Source organism: Sinohyriopsis cumingii, chromosome 2 (assembly GCF_028554795.1).
Source record: "Sinohyriopsis cumingii isolate HCF-2022 chromosome 2, ASM2855479v2, whole genome shotgun sequence".
Classification (NCBI taxonomy): domain Eukaryota; kingdom Metazoa; phylum Mollusca; class Bivalvia; order Unionida; family Unionidae; genus Sinohyriopsis; species Sinohyriopsis cumingii.
The window spans coordinates 37,406,506-37,426,300 of record NC_142962.1 but is presented as its reverse complement, the minus strand read 5'-3'; the positions used below and the strand labels follow the sequence as shown (position 1 = coordinate 37,426,300).

Sequence of the window (19,795 nt, the reverse complement as noted above, 5' to 3'; positions counted from 1 at the left end):
TGGTGATCATTTTATGTTAGTAGGGTCAGGATATGTGGGACAGGAGGAGTTTCCATTGCCCCTAGGGTGGTCAGTGGACTGGACAGTGAGGGGTAGGAAGTACTATATTGACCACAACACTCAGACAACTCACTGGAGTCACCCCCTGGAGAAGGAGAGTCTCCCATCAGGCTGGGAGAGAATTGAGTCCAAAGAGTATGGAGTGTATTATGTCAAGTAGGTCCAGAACCAGTTCTTATTTTCAAAAGAATACTTTTTACAGAACTTTCAATATTGTAAAATTGGTTGGGGTTGGGAGGGGGTTTGAATTTAAAGCCATTTTTCAGCACATATTACGTTTTTCATGCCTGCTGTATATTCAGTGGAGGAAACACCTAGGAAAGCTCATGTGAAGATCCACCGACCCACAGGAAACTTCTGGCAAGCTTTCTTACATACCAAGACTTGAAGCCAAGTAAACTTTGTTACTTTGTTTCTTATATTATTCAGGCAGAAAAGGAAAATGAGCAAATAAAAATGGATATTGTATTTGTAAAAAAAAACATTAATTCATTTTTTTAGAGCTATACTGCACTCCTATCATCATGCAGTATAGCTCAGAAAAATGTATTCATATTTTCCCATGCAAATGCAGTAGCATCAATATATTCTTATGGTACATTTAACCCCTCTTTCCCTGACCCTTTTCAAAATGCATATGAAAATCCAGGAACTTGCAGCTGCTCTTGAATTGAAATATTGTAAATTCAGTTGGCTTTATTTCATTTTTTTATTTGTTTGTCAGACTAACAGCACATGAAACATGGGTGTTGGGCATTGTTTCTTGTTATGTTCAGTATTGTGATAGACTGAAATTTAAATTTCTAATATCAGAGGTTATTTGATTCTGTATTTACTTGTAAGAACATGCAAAATTTGTTCAGAGAATGAAAGTTTTATTTTAGTTTGAATAGCATCTGATTTCAATTTCAGCCACTACACAAAGCAGGCCCAGTACAACCACCCATGTGCCCCTATCATCCCTCAGTTCCAGTTTACTTATGGATACAGACAGCAGGAGAACATGCTGCCTCATCCCACAGGCCAGGATATTCATCAGGGGAGGGGCAGAAACTTAGTCCCTGCCAACCCTTACCTTAACACAGGTAACAATGATTGGTTACCATTTTTTAGGGCCTTGGTCAATTCATCCATTTGTAAAGCTGTCTATCTGTTTATGTTTTACATTTAGGTAAGCATCTTGGGGAGGGGGTGGGGTGGAAGGTGGGGCATTCTTGTTTAAAACATTTCTTGTTCAGATTTGTGATGTTGGGGTTCTAATATTTTTCTTTTTTTTCATGCACATCTTTCATTTCTGCTGTTAATTGTCATCACATCTCTCATTTCTATTGTTAATTCCTGTGCTTTATTTTCACGCACATATCTCATTTCTGTTGTTAATTCCTGTGTTATTTTGTCATGCACATCTCTCATTTCTGTTGTTAATACCTGTGTTATTTGGTCATGCACATCTCTCATTTCTGTTGTTAATTCCTGTGTTTTTTTATGGAGGCATATGTATGAAATTAAACAAAATGATGAAACATTACATGCATCTTACGTTACATTGTCATATTCATCTTAAGTTATATGATATGAGGAAAAAACGATATTATCCATGATTCACACAGCTTATCAATTACTCCATTCATTTTACATACAGCCATACCCACTTATATTGACATCACTTATGTTGACAAGCCACCCATGTTGATGAAAATGCAAAAATGCCTGTGCCCATGGTCTGTTGTTACTACCAAATTTGTCATGCTTATGTCAACATCAAGATAAAAAAAATGTGTATGTCGATAGAAGCCTTGGGTCCCAGTATGAATAAATCCTTTGTTTTCTAGTTACTTATGTCGACAAGCTGCTGGTTCCAATCCATACTTCATTCTACAGTTATTTGATGTTACTGCCACAATAACAAATAGGCATTTGTTTTGTCCTCCAAAGTTGACCTTCATGTTGACTTCAATAACACATCCACCCTTCACCATACTGAGATACCATGGCTCTAGAAGACCAGTTGTATGAAATTAAAAACAGTTTGGCATCTATTATATCCATGTTAAATTTGATTTCATCATTTTTCAGCAATCCTTCTGTAGGGTTAATGCTATGCACCTGTTAGATGAGACTGCCTTATTCACTGTACTTTACATTTGCTTTTAAATTCTGTCATAATGGGAAGGAACATAACCAGCACTCGCATTTGTCCACAAGGGAGAGCTAATTACATTTTCATAGGGATTGAATTGAGTCTTCATACCACCTGGTATGTCTTCTCTAGCACTGAAAATAGACCCAGTTGAGCCTAAATGCACAGTGAGTGTGACAGAACTCCTAAAAATCTCAAATCCTGGGGATGGACTAAAGTTTACCTTTCTAGCCACCGTCAAGGACATTTTTAGGGTGTTGGCTACTTCACAATGTCTTCAGTCCATACTGCTGCCTAAAGAATTAGTAGATCTTGATGAGGAGGAAGAGACAAACTTAATGTGATAGACACCTTCAAAAGTGCTGTCCCGTCACTTGACAAGAGTGAATTAGTTGTTCATATGTACATTCATCTGTTTTATAAGGCGGAAAAATCTGCTCCATCCCATTAGAGCTGGTCTAGGATGTCATTGCAGACACCTGGCAATAGTCACAATTGGGAGGTGACAGCCAGTATTGCCAAGGTCAGTGACCAGAGCTGCTCACCATACCATGGCCAGTACTTTGATGGGTTTGGCCAATATACTTCTGACTGATACATATTATCCACTCCATGTCATGAACATTTTCTCTATTTTTTTTTGCTTACCACAACAGTTTGTCAGTGTACCATTCTTCCCTTTGCACAGCCCATGGGCTTTTATTTGAATTATGGATTGCATCAGCTCCCTTTTTCCGTCATCAATGATGGCAGCAGAAATGGACTTCCTACAGAAACACATGGTAAGTTCTAAAATACTCCAAGGCAGGAACGATCTTCTTTCTCTTTTGGATCATCTTGGCTTTATATTGAACTGGGAAAGTCAGACCTCTGTCGATCCCAGAACTTCATCTATCTGCAAATGAAGTTCTTAACCAACCAGAATCAGGTGCTGCTTCCTTGTGTTTGCATTACCAGAATTGTCTATTTCATTGAGTCCATTTCCAACAAGACTTGGATTTCATTGAGAAAGTTATTGCAACTCCTCAGTTTATTTGATGTGGCAGCAGATTTGATCCAACTTGGCTGTCTTTTTTATTGCGGACCTTTTCAAGACCCATTGATCTACAGTCATGATCATATCCGAGATTTGATTAATCTATTATCAGTGGGGCACCCCATTTTGCCTGACCATGGGAATCCTGCTGGAGAAGCACCAATCAGAAATAATGATAGGTACCAACACTAGTACACACAGTGCGGGTGCCCACGTGTTGCCAACCTTCACTACCATCAGCAACACATGGGAGCCAGGGGAATGGCCTTAGCACTTCAACATCCTAGAAATGAAGGCTGTCATCAATGCCTTTCTCTCCAAAAAAATCGATTCTTTATTGAATAGGGTCCTCGTTAGGTCTGGCAACTCTGTGGTGGTGACCTGTCTCCACCAACAGGGAGGCACCAATTCACCTGACCTGTTTTATTCTGATTTGGCAATATCTGCATTGGTGCAACAATCTCCATATCAACTTACAAATCAGACACATTCCTGGCAGACTCAGTGTCTTGGCCTAGATTCAATCTAGAAGTGGTCATTTCCTTCACATGGAATGGTCTTCATGAGTCAGTCCTCACTTGGATTTGCACACTTCAGGGGTGTCCAGTGATTGACCTCTTGGCAACCAGGTGGAATCACAAGCTACCCACCTTTGTCTCTCCAGTTACAGACCCAAAAGCTTGGGCCATGGATGCATTATCAATCGCTTGGGAAGGGTTATGGGCATTTGGCTCCCCTCTTATGGTGCTGAGTCCAAAAATAATCCAGAAGTTACAGGGTTAGAATGGCAAGATCATTCTGATAGCCCCTCTCAGATGGGACATGTCCTGGGTCACCAGTCTACTTGTTCAAGCAATAGATGTGACCAGGAAGATTCCAGCCAGTCCTACTTTTCTCCAGCATCCAAAGTCACAGGTGGTCCTTCCCTGGCTGGACCGTCCTCTTCTACATGCTCAGTTCTTACCCTACATGCTCAGTTCTTACCAGGACAGCCTTGTGAGACTAAAAATTCAAACCTTATATTGTGGAGAGAATCTCAAGAGAATGAAGACCCTCCACTCTAAAGGCTTATGAGGGAAAGTGGTATGTTTTCAGGAACTGGTGCCCTACCAACAACATTGTCCCTCTGCGTGCCTCAGTCCCTCAGCTGGCTGACTTTTTCTCTTGCTCTTTAAGGAGAAACAGTTGGTTTCCAATCTCTACCAAAGGCTACCACTCCATGTCTTTCAGTCACTATTTTCTAGATATTTTATTTTAATTTGTGTAACTACTAGCCCCTGTTGTTGGCACCAGTTTTACAATCTGCTTCCACTTTAATATTTTTGCTCTCCATTTGCTTTAAATATGTAAAGCCAAGGATTTTGCTCCTGGCATGAATATGTTCATGTCTTGCATTAGATAGGTCATGGAACTAATAGACATAATCTAAAATCATTACACAGAACTGTCAGCAGCATTGAATACTGTTAATATTGTTATGGTTTTAGCGAGTGTTCCATGTCATCAACATGCTCTTCTTTTGAGAAAAATCAGTGCATCACACATCAAGGTGAAGTACATGGTTTGATTAGTGTCAGATACTTGCTCATAAAATAATCTTTTAAGAAGGGATAGATCCAACCACTCATATATCTCAAGAAGTAAATTATTTTGCAAAACCATGCAGTCTTTTTCAATCCAAATAAAGACTGATGTGTAAACTGACATTATTTCTCAAATGAGCAATAATCCTCCAGAATGTAAAAGCACAGCTGACAGACCAATCCACCTGGAATACAATGGAAAAAATATGTGAAACAAAAACTTTATAAAGTTTGTAAAAAAGTCCCTGTCTATTACTGTCATGGCTTCTTGGTATACTCGACTATTTTCCATGAACAGTTCAAAATGGGATTCTTTTAGTCAAATTTTGTAAATAAAAAATTTGCATTTTCAACCCATTGTTAAAATTTTAATTTCAAACAATACATATGACAAAGTATTGAAGCAAGAATATTTATATGTTTTCTTTACATTTATGAGATTTAGTTCTTATGGGAAAACTTCAGTAATACCTCTTCCAGTATGTAGAACATGACAGGCTTGATGACCTTCACATATCCATGTTGTAGCTCATGATGACTAGATTTTCATACAAAAATACCTTCATCAAATCACAACAGAGCAAGTTATGAGATTTGTACATAAATAGACCATTGCTTGTATTTTGAATGATTTTAACAGCAGCTGTACCTGTTTTAGGATGTAATTTATGGCAAGCACTTTCCCTAAAAGGAATAGGTTACAAACTCGTTTTTCAAATATGTGAATGTTTAACGTATAAGAAAACAAAATTTGTGTGCACTAGATTGCCAGTCCACAACACATGTATGTCATGATTGAATTTTGTATGAACTTACTGAACAAAATTTGTTATTCAGAGCATTTTTTTATAGATAAATATCCCCAAAGACATATGCCAGCAATGTCTAGATAAATATCCCCAAAGACATATGCCAGTAATGTATAGATAAATATCCCCGAAGACATATGCCAGCAATGTATAGATAAATATCCCCAAAGACATATGCCAGCAATGTATAGATAAATATCCCCAAAGACATATGCCAGCAATGTATAGATAAATATCCCCAAAGACATATGCCAGCAATGTATAGATAAATATTCCCAAAGACATATGCCAGCAATGTAGGCACAAGGTTGTAGTAGCCTGCCAGAAGAAAATTAGAATCATTCAAGTGCACAAACAGAATCTATGTAGAAGGTGAATACACTGATAAAAGTTTCTGGAAGTTAAACAGGAAAATTCCATGCTGATATTACAGCTAATGGCATCATCCTGAGATATTGAGTTCAGTGTCCAGTCTTCCCCAACTTTGAAACTGGTACCCTGTTCAATGAATAGTGGTCTCTGTACTTTGTTTTTTTTATGTTTAGAGTATATTAAAAAAGAATTATATATCACCAACTTCAAGATTATACACTTCCCTTTCAATTAGGAGCTATCATGACTCATTGGTTAGCATGCCTGACTTGCAGCTGAAAGAGTTTGAGTTCCAATCCTTCCATTGGATCAGTCCTGGTTGACTACCATGGTGTGTCCTTGGGCAATGCACTTTAATCCATCCACCTTCAACAGTACCAAACCAAATCAATTCAGTTCACAATACATTTACTTGATGTTTTAATCAGTCACCCAAATATGAGTCTGAAGACTGGGCCACTGATCTTGTTGTTTACAGCTCTCCACAGTTGTAGTCTGTTTCCTATTTTCCTCATGTTTGACTTACCATTGCATGCATGTTTTTTATACTGTGTATTTCCTTTATTCCAGAAATACCCGAGTGGTTGGGAGTTTATACTAAAGCACCCCCAGAACATGATCATAAATTAAAGGTATAGTGCAGAGAGTTCATTTTAGTACACCCTGTTCAAAACCAATTCCATGGGACTAGAAATATTTGTTTGTCAAAATAGAATTGTTTGAAAACCAAAAAAAGACAAAAATTTAATAATAATTAAGACCTACATCAATTCTTTGCTCATTCAAACACTTTGTAAATCTGAAGTTGTTTTTAAAAAAGTTCCACTACATGTTACATGGCATTTTTTAAAATCCATATGCCTCTTGTAGAAAAGACATGGATTATGTGATCTAATTTGGGGTGGTCTGCACATGTGCACAATGGTTTTAGATTTTAAGTCGGTTCTTGGCAGTGTGAGAGGGTGCACTTTTGTGTACATTTAAAATTACTCTCAAATTATAGCACTAACATGCTTGAAAGTGTGTGTGTGTCTGTGTGTGTGTGTGTGAGAGAGAGAGAGAGAGAGAGAGAGAACTGACATTTGGGTCAATATTGTCCAACAGGGGTTCAAATTAGACCTATGGGTCATGCCCCAAGGCTATATAGTTGTGGCCTCTGGGTCTTGGGTCATTAATAAATACACACAGACACACACACACTGGGCAATGCTAAGTTCAATTCCTTAGCCTGTTCCACCAGGGGCACAGATTTTTTAGGTGGGTGGGACAAAGCAGGGAAGCAAGGATATACGTATATCTTGAATGCTGTTGCTATTTCAATTCTAGTGTTTCCAAGAGAAAGTTTTTTTCCTTTCTTCAAGGTACATATGATAAAATTATGTGCCATGCCACAAGTTTGAAACAGTTAAAAGACTGTTCAGTTTTTCCACATGAAGAAATGTTTTGAGAATGACATTAATTTATGAGGATGATCGTAATGGGGGCAGGTGGTGGAAGCTAATGAGCTGCCTCTGTAGAGATGGGCACTTAAATATGGCATATTTTCACTGAAATGTAGAGATGGTCACTTAAATATGGTGTATTTTCACTGAAATGTAGAGATGGGCACTTAGATATGGCATATTTTCACTGAAATGTAGAGATGGGCACTTAAATATGGCATATTTTTGCTTAAATGTAGAGATGGGCACTTAAATATGGCGTATTTTCACTCAAATGTAGAGATGGGCACTTAAATAAGGCATATTTTCACTGAAATGTAGAGATGGGCACTTAAATATGGCATATTTTCACTGAAATGTATAGGTGGGTACTTAAATATGGCATATTTTCACTGAAATGGTTCAAAATTGTTTGGATGATTTGTGAATATTCACAAAATGCAGGATAGATAATATTATTGGTGGATTATATGAAATGTTGGAGAAAGAAAAAACCATGTGTTTGTTAAGCCTCCTGCATGATGGAGTTGAAATGAAAATTTATAGGGGCAATTTAGAGACTTCCTCTATTATGATTATTTGAATCATTGCATTAGAATGACCCTTCCCAATAATGTTTATCATTTATTTATGTTAATTAGTATTTTTGGGCAATTAGTGAGTAATAACTCAGTGATACAAATCAATGTTAGCAGAGCTGATCGAAACATTGACCTTGCTCATGGGAAATCAAGGCTTGAGTAAAACTAAGACAAACTAATATCACTTGAAGCTGAAACAAAATGTGGAATATTTTTGTGTTATATTTATTTTGCCTAGAAAAGATCTTTCTTTTTTGTTTTCTTGTGACTTTCTAGCACATTAGAAAGTTATGCCAGTAGTCAAACTTACCAAAGAAGTTATATCTAATAGTATATATATATATATATATATATATATATATATATATATATATATATATATATATATATATATATATATATATGAGAAAATAATACCAGCAAAATGTGCTTCATGTCAAAAGAAGTGTGCTTGAACAAGAAGAGAACTTAAACCTTTATACTTAATTTCAGGGTTTATTTTAACTCTTAATTTGTTATCTTTTTCCTACAAGCTTTAACCTTTATCACAGATTCATTCAATCAAAAGGAGTTTAAATTGTTTATGAAACTGCCTCATCCAGTTAGTTTACTTGCAGTGAATATGACGTAGTAATCTAAAACTATGCACTGATACATAAATAAATGATCTGATGAAATTTTCGAAAAGTATTATTTAATCTAATTTTAGAATGCACATATTTTGTTTTGCAAAGTATGTTTAATAAGTGGAATGGGTTGTTTTAAAGTAGTTATCACATTTTGGGAATGATTGGAAGTGGAATGTGTACAATTATATAAATTCTTTACTCTCTAGTGGGAGTTATTCCAAAAAGACCAGTTGGAAACTTTTGACGCCATGCTGATTCGCCTGTATAAGCAGGAACTTGAAAAAATTGTCATGAGTTATGAGGCGTATCGGGCTGCTCTTCTGCGTGAAATTGATCAGAAGAAACAGAAAAAAGCTGAACAGCAATCCAAGCAAGAGCAGAGTCTTTCAGATGGTCAGCAAGTCATGCCTGTCTCAAGCAGCTCAACTGTCTCACAGATACAGTCTGCACAGCAGGGGTATGTGAATTATTATTTACTTTACCTGTACAGTCAGTACTAGAAAGGAATGTGAATTATTATTCACATTTACCTATACATACAGTCTGTACTAAAAGGGTATATGAATTATTATTTACCTATACCTATAAAGGGTATGTGAGTTATTATTTACCTTTACCTATACAGTCTGTCCTAAAGGGTATGTGAGTTATTATTTACCTTTACCTATACAGTCTGTCCTAAAGGGTATGTGAGTTTTTATTTACCTTTACCTAAAAATGTTCTCTTTGACAAGTATTCAATATGTGATCAGTATTTATGGAGCAATCGCTAGAGATTGATGTCAAGAAATATTACAAAAACCACATGGAGTATTCTTTGATCAGATTTACAATAAAAGTGATGAATTAAAAAAAATTGTTGCAAGGAAAAAAATATGACAACAATGTACCTGCAATATACTTATGAAAACAAGACTAGTTTTCATCACAAACCAAAAAATTACATCTTCTTTATAACATGGCTGAATAGCAAATATGCAAAACAATTTTTCTTATGTGTGCATGCACATGAAGGGATTGAAGTTCAGGGACATGGCACTTATTGTTATTTAATGAATGTCTTATACCTGACATTTGAGATAAACATAATTTCTACCAATATTCATCCTCTATTCTGATAAAATACTATCTGCAACTAATATATGTGTACATATATCAATTAATATAAAATTATCACATCAAACCATATGAAATAATTAGTTTTATCAAAGATTTTTGTGTATATTATTGTATGGAGTTCATTAGGGGAATAACTAAAAAAGATTACTTTTGAGTGGAAAAGCTTTTTTTTTATCATTTTAGCGGGCCACAGGTTTCCTGCATAATTTCCATGTTGTTTCCATGGAACACCTTTGTGACAGTAACATTTCTGTATAATGTATCACCCTAGAAGATTTTCATGTTTTATTGCATAAATAGAAAGTACCCTTCTCAGGCATATTTTCTGTGTAGACCATTAAAGTTCCATTGACCTTGCATTGAAAACTTGTGCAAGTGTCAGTTCATTATAGCAGGCAGTGATGATTGTATCCTTCTTGTGAATAGGAGCTGTAGCTTTGTGATCTATTAAAAGTATCTGTCATTGATGCTTTTTAATGATGGGGAGTTCCAGACTTAAGGGGAAAACGGGTTCCACTCATCTGAAGCACGAATTCAGTTTTTCCTAATTATTTAGCTTCCCTTATACAAAGCAAAACATGGACAGATTTTTTAATTCACCTAAGTCAGCTTTTGGTTTGGTCCTGCATGCATCATGCACCATCTGTCATCTGCCATTGAGCAGCAGTTGTTATTTCCAGCTTCTAAAAATAATACCTGGAACAAATCAGTCAGACTTGACAGAGATCATCCTTTGCATGAATGCTTTTTCAGTTTGCACAGACATTACCACATTGCCATCAGTTGTGGCCATTGTTTCTAAAACTTGGAAAAACTTGACTTTTCAAGAAAACTGAATGGAATTGGACTCAATTTGATAAAATCATTTTGGTATGAAGGTCTCTTAAGTGTTCAGATGATGCTGAGCTGCCACAAACATGGCAATTGTTACTAAAAATTGAAAGCCTTTAAACAACTTAGCCCCAAAACCATTAAACAGAATTTGACAGAAATCATTCTGGCATACATGCCTTTTAAGTTATTTTTGCTAAAAATAGACAAAACCTTCAAATGACTTCTCGAAAACTGTTCAGCAATATTGATCAAATTTAACAGAAAGTATCCTGGCATGAAAAACGTTTTTGAAGTTCTGTCGTCAAATATGGCCACCATCACGAAAAATAGAAACACTTCTACATTGATTTGTTTCTCAAAAACTGCACAGCAGAATTTGGCAAAATTTGCATAACTACCTATAAAATTTGTGCAAAATTTTTAGGAGTTCTGATCATTATTTGACAAGCAGACAGAAGTGACAGATTGAAAAATTAACTCTACTGAGGTTTACTACAGGCTTTTTCTGGTGCCAAAGCCAGTAGAAAACTCATTCCAGTCATACACCTCAGCCAGCTCAACAAATACATTGTTGTGCTAAGTTCAAAATGGAAGCCAGAGTCAATCAGACTTTTCATAAAAGGCATGAGCTTGCAATCTGTTTAGACCTAACTACTCAAATTCTCATGCCTCTCGTCATCCTGCTTATCACAATTTCCTTCAGCTTGCCTACCAAGGCAAGTTGTACCAAATTCATGAACTCCCATTTGGTCTCGAGATCAGTCCATGGGTGTTCAGGTTAAATTCATGAACTCCCTTTTGGTCTCAAGATCAGTCCATGGGTGTTCAGGTTAAATTCATGAACTCCCATTTGGTCTCAAGATCTGTCCATGGGTGTTCAGGTTAAATTCATGAACTCCCATTTGGTCTTGAGATCAGTCCATGGGTGTTCAGGTTAAATTCATGAACTCCCATTTGGTCTCAAGATCAGTCCATCGGTGTTCAGGTTAAGAAAAATCACCATCATCCTAAATGTAATCTTTCATGATTTTTGACATGGTTTCAGAATGTCACTGAAGCTGCTATGTTACAAAGCATGTTTTCTGATATCCTAGATGTGGCATGCAGGGTGAGCGAGTTCCATGCTCTTTTGATAGACTCAAATTAGTTTGAGATTTAAATGATTTTAACTTAGTGAACCTGCAAGATTATTTTCATTTTCACCTGAGCTGGGGTAGGAGTCACCGAAGTTTTATTTGTTACTTCCAGTTGAATCCAAGCATGTTTGATTCAGAGATACTTTCATATCAACAGATGTTTGGATATAAAAAGTACATCGGTGAAGTAGCAGACGAATGAAAATTTATACTTTTTTGTTTACTTGACCCTCGTGTTTTGTCTGTAGGTTCTCCTTTTCTCCAAATTCCAAATCAACCAACTTTTTACAAAAGCTCATCTGTCGTCCTTGTTCCAGTTGGACTTTTCTAAGTCTAATGAGCAAAAGTTGAAAATGTGGATGCAAACTATGGTGTTGGAAATAACAATATTTTATCACTAAAAAATTAGGCTTTTTCAGTTGTGTCCAGGTAGAATGTTGATATTATTTGGCTGAAAAACTATGTATTTCCGCTTTTCCCAAATACCATTTGCTTAAGTCAATCATGAATTGTGATATCACAGACCCTAAAACAAGGTTAATACCTCAGAATTCAGGCCTAATAGAGTTAAGTACATTGTTTTATCCAGGATGTATTGAAATGATAGATTGTAAATTAATGTTGAAATAACTTAGATGGTCAGTTTATTCTTCATTCACATCACCCATTGAAGTAAACAGAGCATTGATCAAGGGAAGTAAGGCAGTCACAAATTTTGGGCATTTGGGGGCTAAATAATTGCATTTTGGTGGGAATAAAGTATATATGAAGTCTTTTATTTACACATATTTATCCACATAATATATGAAGAATGTACTTATTGAAGATTTTTTTCCATATTGAACCTTTAGCATTTTTGCAAACATTTTCCCAGATACCAGTCTGAAGCTCAGCAGATGTACCAGTCTCCAGTCACAACAAGTTTACAGCAGCAGCAGATGACACCACATATTATGGCTGCCCAGGATGCTGGTACTATGTATGAGAATGTGCAGCCAGGGATGTTACAGCACTACCAGAGGCAGTTGGCTCAACACGAAGAAATGCTTCATTTGCAGAGGGCCATGCCACAGAAGCTTTACCATCCGCTTCAGAATTATCCAAATTTTATATATTTACAACAGCTGCTACTGCAGCAGCAGTACGAGCAGCTACAGAAGAAGCAGCAAGAGTTACAGATGCACCATCAACAACAGTACCAGCTTTCTCATCCAAATCAATTTCAGCTGCAGCAGCAGCTGCATCAGCAACATCAGCAAATGCAACAGCAGTTTCAATTGCCACAAAATTTACAGCAGAATGTGCACACCAGTTCACAACAGCAAACACAAAAGCAACAGCAACTGCAGTCTTCACAGCCACAACCTGTATCAAATGAGAGTCAGCAGCAAAGTCAAACAACACAAAAGAAAGGACTTGCTCAAAATATAGAGACAAAAGTTTGACATAAAGTGATGCTATTGATTGGAATTTCACAATTATGTGTCTTATAACCATTTATTTAACTCACTGAATTTTTAGAAATGATAAATGGAAATCATTGTTCACAGCCTCAAGTAAACTTTATGTTCTACTGATTTTCAAATCCCCAAAACTTTGAATATGGTGAATTAACCAGTTCTTAACTCACCTGGCCATATGAACTTTATGTTATGGCCATGCATCTGGTATATGTCATCCTTCATCCATTGTGCATCCATTATTGTTTGCTGTTTCTGTCTTGTCAAAACCCACTACACTGATTTCAACCAAATTTCTGGAACATTATGGTTTCAGACTGGGACAGATGATGCCGATTCATCATCAAATATGGCCAGCATTGCTAAAAATAGAAAATCTTGAAATGGCTTCTTCTCAATAACACTGAACAGAATTTGGCTAAATTGAACAGAAAGAACCCTGACCTAAAGAGCTTACCAATTTTTTTAACTCAACTGGTCAAAGAAGAGCTTATTGGATTATCAGTTCTCTGTATTCCATTATCCATTCACTGTCTATTGTCTTATCCATCCATTAGCACAAGTTTGTTATAGTTACTTCTCCTAAACTACTTTGAGGATTGCCATGAAACTTTACACAAACATTCATCCAGTAGTCTAGTTTGTCCCAAATGAAAATGACTCTGCATGACCATCTTGAAAATCATGTTATCACTACTTCTCCAGAATGGATGGTCATATCAGTATGGGGTTTTCCACTAAAAGACTTCTTATGATGTTTGGTTGGTCCTTAAGGAAAATGGGACCAATCTGATGTCCATTATGGCCATCGCAGTGGCAGTCTTGAAAATTCACTGTTCCACCTGAAAAGTCATTGAGTTTCGACTAGAAGACTTCCTGATGAAGTCTGTTTGATTCTAATTGAAAATGGTGCTAATCTCATATCAGATATTCAGTAAGGTCACTGGTAGCAATGTTGCAACTCTTTTAATGACTATTGCTTCATATCAACATGGAGTTTTTACTAAAAGACTTCTTTTGTCCTCAGTGAAAATGGGGCTGATAGAAGGCTAATATGATCACCACAGTGACTTTCATGGAAACCTTGTTGCTTCTCTTTCTGAATAGAAAATCATAGTGACGTATACTTTTCACCAAAAGATTTATCTTATCTTTTTAGTTATAACTAAAAATGGTGCCGATCTGATGGTCAATATGGCTGCCACAGCAATTCATCTTGAAAATGCTATCTCTACTTCTCCTGAAAGGATGGTCATATCAACATAAGGCTTTCACTAAAAGACTTCTTTAATTTGGCCACCACAGTGGCCATCATGAAAATCTAGTTATCATTACTCCTGAACATAAAGTAATACTGTCATGGGCTTTTCACCAGAAGACTTATGATGTCCAGTTGCTCTTAAATGAAAATGGTGCTGATCTGATGTCCATCTTGAAAATTTTGTTGTTGCTAATCCTCCGATATGAAAAGTAATATTGCCCTGGGATTTTCATCAGATGACTTCTTGTGATGTATAGTTGGTCCTAAATTAAACTGGTCTTGATCTGATATCTGATATGGCCACCATAGTTGTCATCTTGAAAACACAATGCTTTGGTTATTGACAAATGCGGCAGAGGTCCCATAGTACTTGTCATAGCATATGACATTTTCTCTCGTAAGCTGACACATTTGGGTACTTAAGCTTGGCATGAATTGTTGTGACAGTAAATGTTATGGTATATTGGGCCCTGGAATAAACATTCTGTCATAGTTTTACTATGCTCTTAGCAGAGAACTTGTACAAATGCTGGTTACAATGCACATAACCTGGACATACCAAAATGGCTAACTCCAAACATGACTCAGTTTCAGATTATGGCATTTTGCCAAATACTTGTTTATGATAGTGATGACGATTACAATTTTTTTGAAGTAGATGAGATTACTGCTACTTGGAAAATTTTACTGGAAATACTAATGAGTCACTTTGAGCCTGAAGAATGATGTTGCATACAAGTTTGATGTACATACTGGCTGGACATAAGCAGAGAGCATGCCAGTCAGCCCCATTTTTATTAATTTAATGTAGAACTGGAGAAAACCAAAGCTGAAGGCTATTGAAGACTTTTTCTTTTATCAACACCATATTGATGGAAAGAACAAAAAAAAAAGAGCAGTGATATATTTCTGAATATTTTAAGCACATGAAGAAATTGACAGGTGACTGTTAGCTCATAAGTGGCCATGAGATAACAGACATATATATCTTTTATTTTAAATTACCTTTCAATTGTGCAGATTTTATCTTGTCATAATTATAAATTTAAGACAATGTGATATTTAAAAAACTTATTGTATTTTTGTTTTATGTTTCCTACTGGTTGCCTGTTTCTTATTGGCATTATACTTTCATCATGATATACATGTCGTCTGGTATGGACCAGCAATTACTTTTTGTGATTTGAATGCATTTTGAACACATTTTTTATTAGCACATTAGTAGTTCAAGTTTTTTAATTAGATTCCATATTTAGACATTCGTTTTTAACTGTACTGGTCATAAACCAGATGAGCTTACGAGATGTTGTCGATTGTCCATATATCCATTAGCACAAGTTTGTTATCACTACTCCTCCTAAGCTACTTGGATGATTGCCATGAAACTTTGCACACACATTCATCCAATGTTGTAGTTTGTTCTAATTGAAAAAGGTGCTGCTCACAGATCCAGTATAGCCAACATGAGAGGCCATCTTGAAAATCTTGTTATTGCTACTCCACCTTAATGGATGGTGGTATCAGCATGTTTTTTCTAAATGTCTTTTTATGATGTCTGCTTAATTCTAAATGAAAATGGTGCTAATCTGATGTCCAATATGACCAGCATGGCAGCCATCTTAAAAATCTTGTTATTGCTTCTACTTCAGAATGGATTGTTATATCGGCCTTCATATGATGTTTAGTCAGTCCCAATTGAAAATGGTGCTGATCTTGGGTCTAATATGGCTGCCACAGCAGTGGACATCTTGAAAATCTTGTCATTGCTACTCCTGAAGAGATGACCATATTAGCCTAGGGTTTTCACTCCAAGATTTCTTACGTATTGTTGATTTTATATTAAAATGGTGATGATCTGGCATCCAATATCTCCATTTTGAATTTCTTGTTTTAGATACTCTTAAAAAGAGAATCATTTTGACACAGGGTTTTCATAAGAAGTTTTTATAATGTCTGCTTGGCACAAGTGAAAATGACTAACCCTTAATATGGCGACCATGGTGACTATCTTGAATATATTATCTCTACTCCCAAATGGATGGCTATATCAACATGGGGTTTTCACCAATAGATACCTAAACAGTTCTAAATGAAAATGGCACCAGCCATACATCCAATATGGCTTCCTTGATGGTTGTCATGAAAATCTTGTCAGTTCCTCTGAATGGATGATAATTATAACAAGGGATTTTTACCTAAGAACTGTTTGCCTAATTAAAAATGGTGCCAATCTGACATCAAGTATATCCACTACAACTACAGATTTGAAAATGTTATTGCTGAGGTATGTCAGAGATGGTTTCAACATTCAGCATTTAAAAAAGAAAAAAATGGTCTTTTATTGAATTCCTGGAAAATCTTTTCACTTTGCAGAACATTTACACTGTAGAGTTAAATGTCATTTAGTGAAGTGACCTACCTTATATACTTAGTAATTAGTAGAACAAGCAACATAGACCCAGATCTGTTGGTGCATTATGCAACAGCAGATCAAGGTTTTGTTGTTTGCAGTTGAGCCATAATAGCAAGTATGTATGGCATTTAATAACTTTAAACTTGATTTTTTATATTTTTGGAAGTTTTTGCCATAATAGGGAATGACTTGAATTTTTGGAATAAAATAAAGATTAGTCAACATGTTTGGACATTTCCATTACATGGAAAATTAAACTTATTGACTTATCATCCCAGTAGTTCAGGAAATTTTCTTGTACTCTTAGATAAAAGATATATATTATATTTTAACTGTCAGATATTTGCTTTCAGCATGCATATTTGTCTTAAAACCATTGATGGCTTCTTTAGATCTTATATAATGCAACCATTTCAATCATCTTGCCAGGTGTTTTGGAAAAATACTTTAAACTGTCCTTAAAGTACTAATGATTTATCTTGGATCGATATAAAGAAGGTGCAGACAAGAATTGACTCACCTATGAATGACAGGACATTACCACTTTTCAGGTGATGATGACAGGATCATCACCCATGAAAATATTCTGTGTTAAAGCGTTGAAAAGTAATATAAGTTATACATTAGTTGTTGTATTCTGCTGAAACTTTGATATTACTGTGTCCTTAAAGTTTTTATCATGTTGTTTTAGGATTTCTGTCTCACCTGCACTAGCAGGAAAGCTATTTCTTAATAGCACTGGCAATTTACAGTCACAGCGTTCCACTTGATGTCAAAATTAACCATTCTGTTGCTTTTAGAATTTTGCTGCACAAACAGCCTTGGGGCACTTTGCATTTTCAGTAGTATGGATGTAATAGTTGTTTTAAAATTAGTACCATCTCCTTCACTGCCACTTGCCAATGTAGTGATCAGCATTTACACACATCTACGTATTGACTGCCACTTGCCAGTGTATTGCCTACCATAGACATTTGATGATGTAGTGACTACCATTGACATTTGCCAGCGTGGTGACTAAAGAAATTCCAAATCATAATAAAGCCCCAAGTTTTGCATGAGAAAAAAAAGAGTTTTATCAAAGAAATTCACCTAAAGGTTAAATGGACTTTATGGTTACTATTAATATTGGCAGTTTTTTTAAACATTTCTTTTTCAAATGTGAAAATTAAGAAACAGTCACAAGATAGAACAAAAACTGTTTTATGTATTATAGAAATTTCTTCTAGCATTGGACTAAAGTTCTCTTATATTGTATCCACATTTAAATGTATTTTTGATGCAATTATCTTTGCAGATTCTAACTTCATGCAGTTTATTAGCATGAATTTATATGTTGTACTGAAGAAAGCTTATTTTGCTCATTTTGTAAGACTAGTCAGAAAATTGTAGATCTCTTTCATCTAGTTTATTTGCTGCTTTGTTTCCTTTTGTTCAACTTTTTTGAGAGGATACAAATTCTTAAAATAACTAACACATTGTAAATGATTGATGTGAACTTTTGCTGTGATCCAGAGACAAATGGGATTTTTTCCAAATTGTAAGATTTATTTTTGAGTTTCAGAAATTAAATATGTCTTTTTTTGGTAATTACTCAAAGCTATGTTTAGAATGCTGTTACGTGATGTTAAATACTGTATATTTATTAACTTTGATTCATAAACTAGACTAATTATACATTTTTGAAAGGTCAAAATGATGGGTCATCTTCCTAGTGAATTACTCCTGATTTATTGTCTGATCCACATAAGCAGATTGTGAGATGTACCTATCACTTTTCTGACACTGTCCTTGTTTGAACCTTAAGTATGATTGCTGGTGAAATGTTTGACTGTTTTATAAAACTTTTTAATAAAGGGATTTCTCTATATAGTTAAGGTTTTTATTTTGGCTTTTTGAGTTTCAGTACCATTTATCAGCTTATCATAGGCTATACATGGTGGCCAGTGTATTTGGTAAAAAAGAACACTGAAAGAACCACAGACCCATGGAAAGCTACTGGCAAGCTTTCTTACATAATCATGTTAGCTGAGCCAAGACTTGAACCCATGCAGACAGAGGTGAAATTTGAGTGATCTGTAAAGACAGGTGCCTAAGACCACTCCTGGGGCCCCCTACAGTTGAGGGTTCACTCTTTCCAAAACCATGAAATGGGGGAAAAAAAGGTTTTGTGAACATTCAAGTGTTCCACTTAATAAAATATCTATTTCCACATGGGATCATTGCATATAAAACGATAGAAAAAAATAATGTCACTAACTCACTACAATGGCTGAAGAGGTATCTGAAAAATAGTACACTTTGGTGATTGCATTTTTTCATTATGACAGTTTTTGAGTCCACATCAGAATTTGTATATAGAAATTCCACAAGGTCCATATTGCAGTCACAAATTTTCTAAATTATCTTTACATTTCATTTTCTTCCAACAGCAGAATTATTGTGATTATTGAAATTATATGAAAACTTTTTATTATCTAGACAGATAATTTAAATGTCATATACAGTAGTGCCTCAGTATAACACTTTCATCTACAGTAGTGCCTGATTATAAGAAATCTCAGTACAGCACTTTAAGATATAGTAGTACCCCAGTACAACAGTTTCATCTACAGTAGTGCATTAGTATAAGACTTTTATCTACTGTAGTGCCTTAGTGTAACACTTTCATCTACAGTAGTGCCTTAGTCTAACACTTTCATCTACAGTAGTGCCTTAGTGTAACACTTTCATCTACAGTAGTGCCTTAGTGTAACACTTTCATCTACAGTAGTGCCTTAGTGTAACACTTTCATCTTCAGTAGTGCCTTAGTGTAACACTTTCATCTACAGTAGTGCCTTAGTGTAACACTTTCATCTTCAGTAGTGCCTCATAATAAAGCAGCTCAGTTAAACATGATAATTATTATACTGTATAGTT

General features: G+C 35.7%; 1 protein-coding gene across 3 annotated transcripts in view; it reads left to right on the top strand.

Annotated features, from left to right (window-relative positions):
- Positions 1–18,747, top strand: part of LOC149804658 (uncharacterized) — a 34,681-nt gene extending 15,934 nt beyond the window's left edge. For 2 of the 3 annotated variants that reach the window (XM_089942907.1, XM_089942908.1), the window contains 5 exons: positions 21–216; positions 973–1,145; positions 6,571–6,632; positions 8,859–9,109; positions 12,616–18,747. In XM_089942907.1, coding sequence (XP_089799033.1) covers positions 21–216; positions 973–1,145; positions 6,571–6,632; positions 8,859–9,109; positions 12,616–13,186 — 1,253 coding nt within the window. In that variant the 3' untranslated portion in view covers positions 13,187–18,747. The remainder of the gene's footprint in view (positions 1–20; positions 217–972; positions 1,146–6,570; positions 6,633–8,858; positions 9,110–12,615) is intronic. The other variant, XM_089942909.1, reaches the window with a different exon arrangement.
- The last annotated feature ends 1,048 nt before the right edge of the window (positions 18,748–19,795 follow it).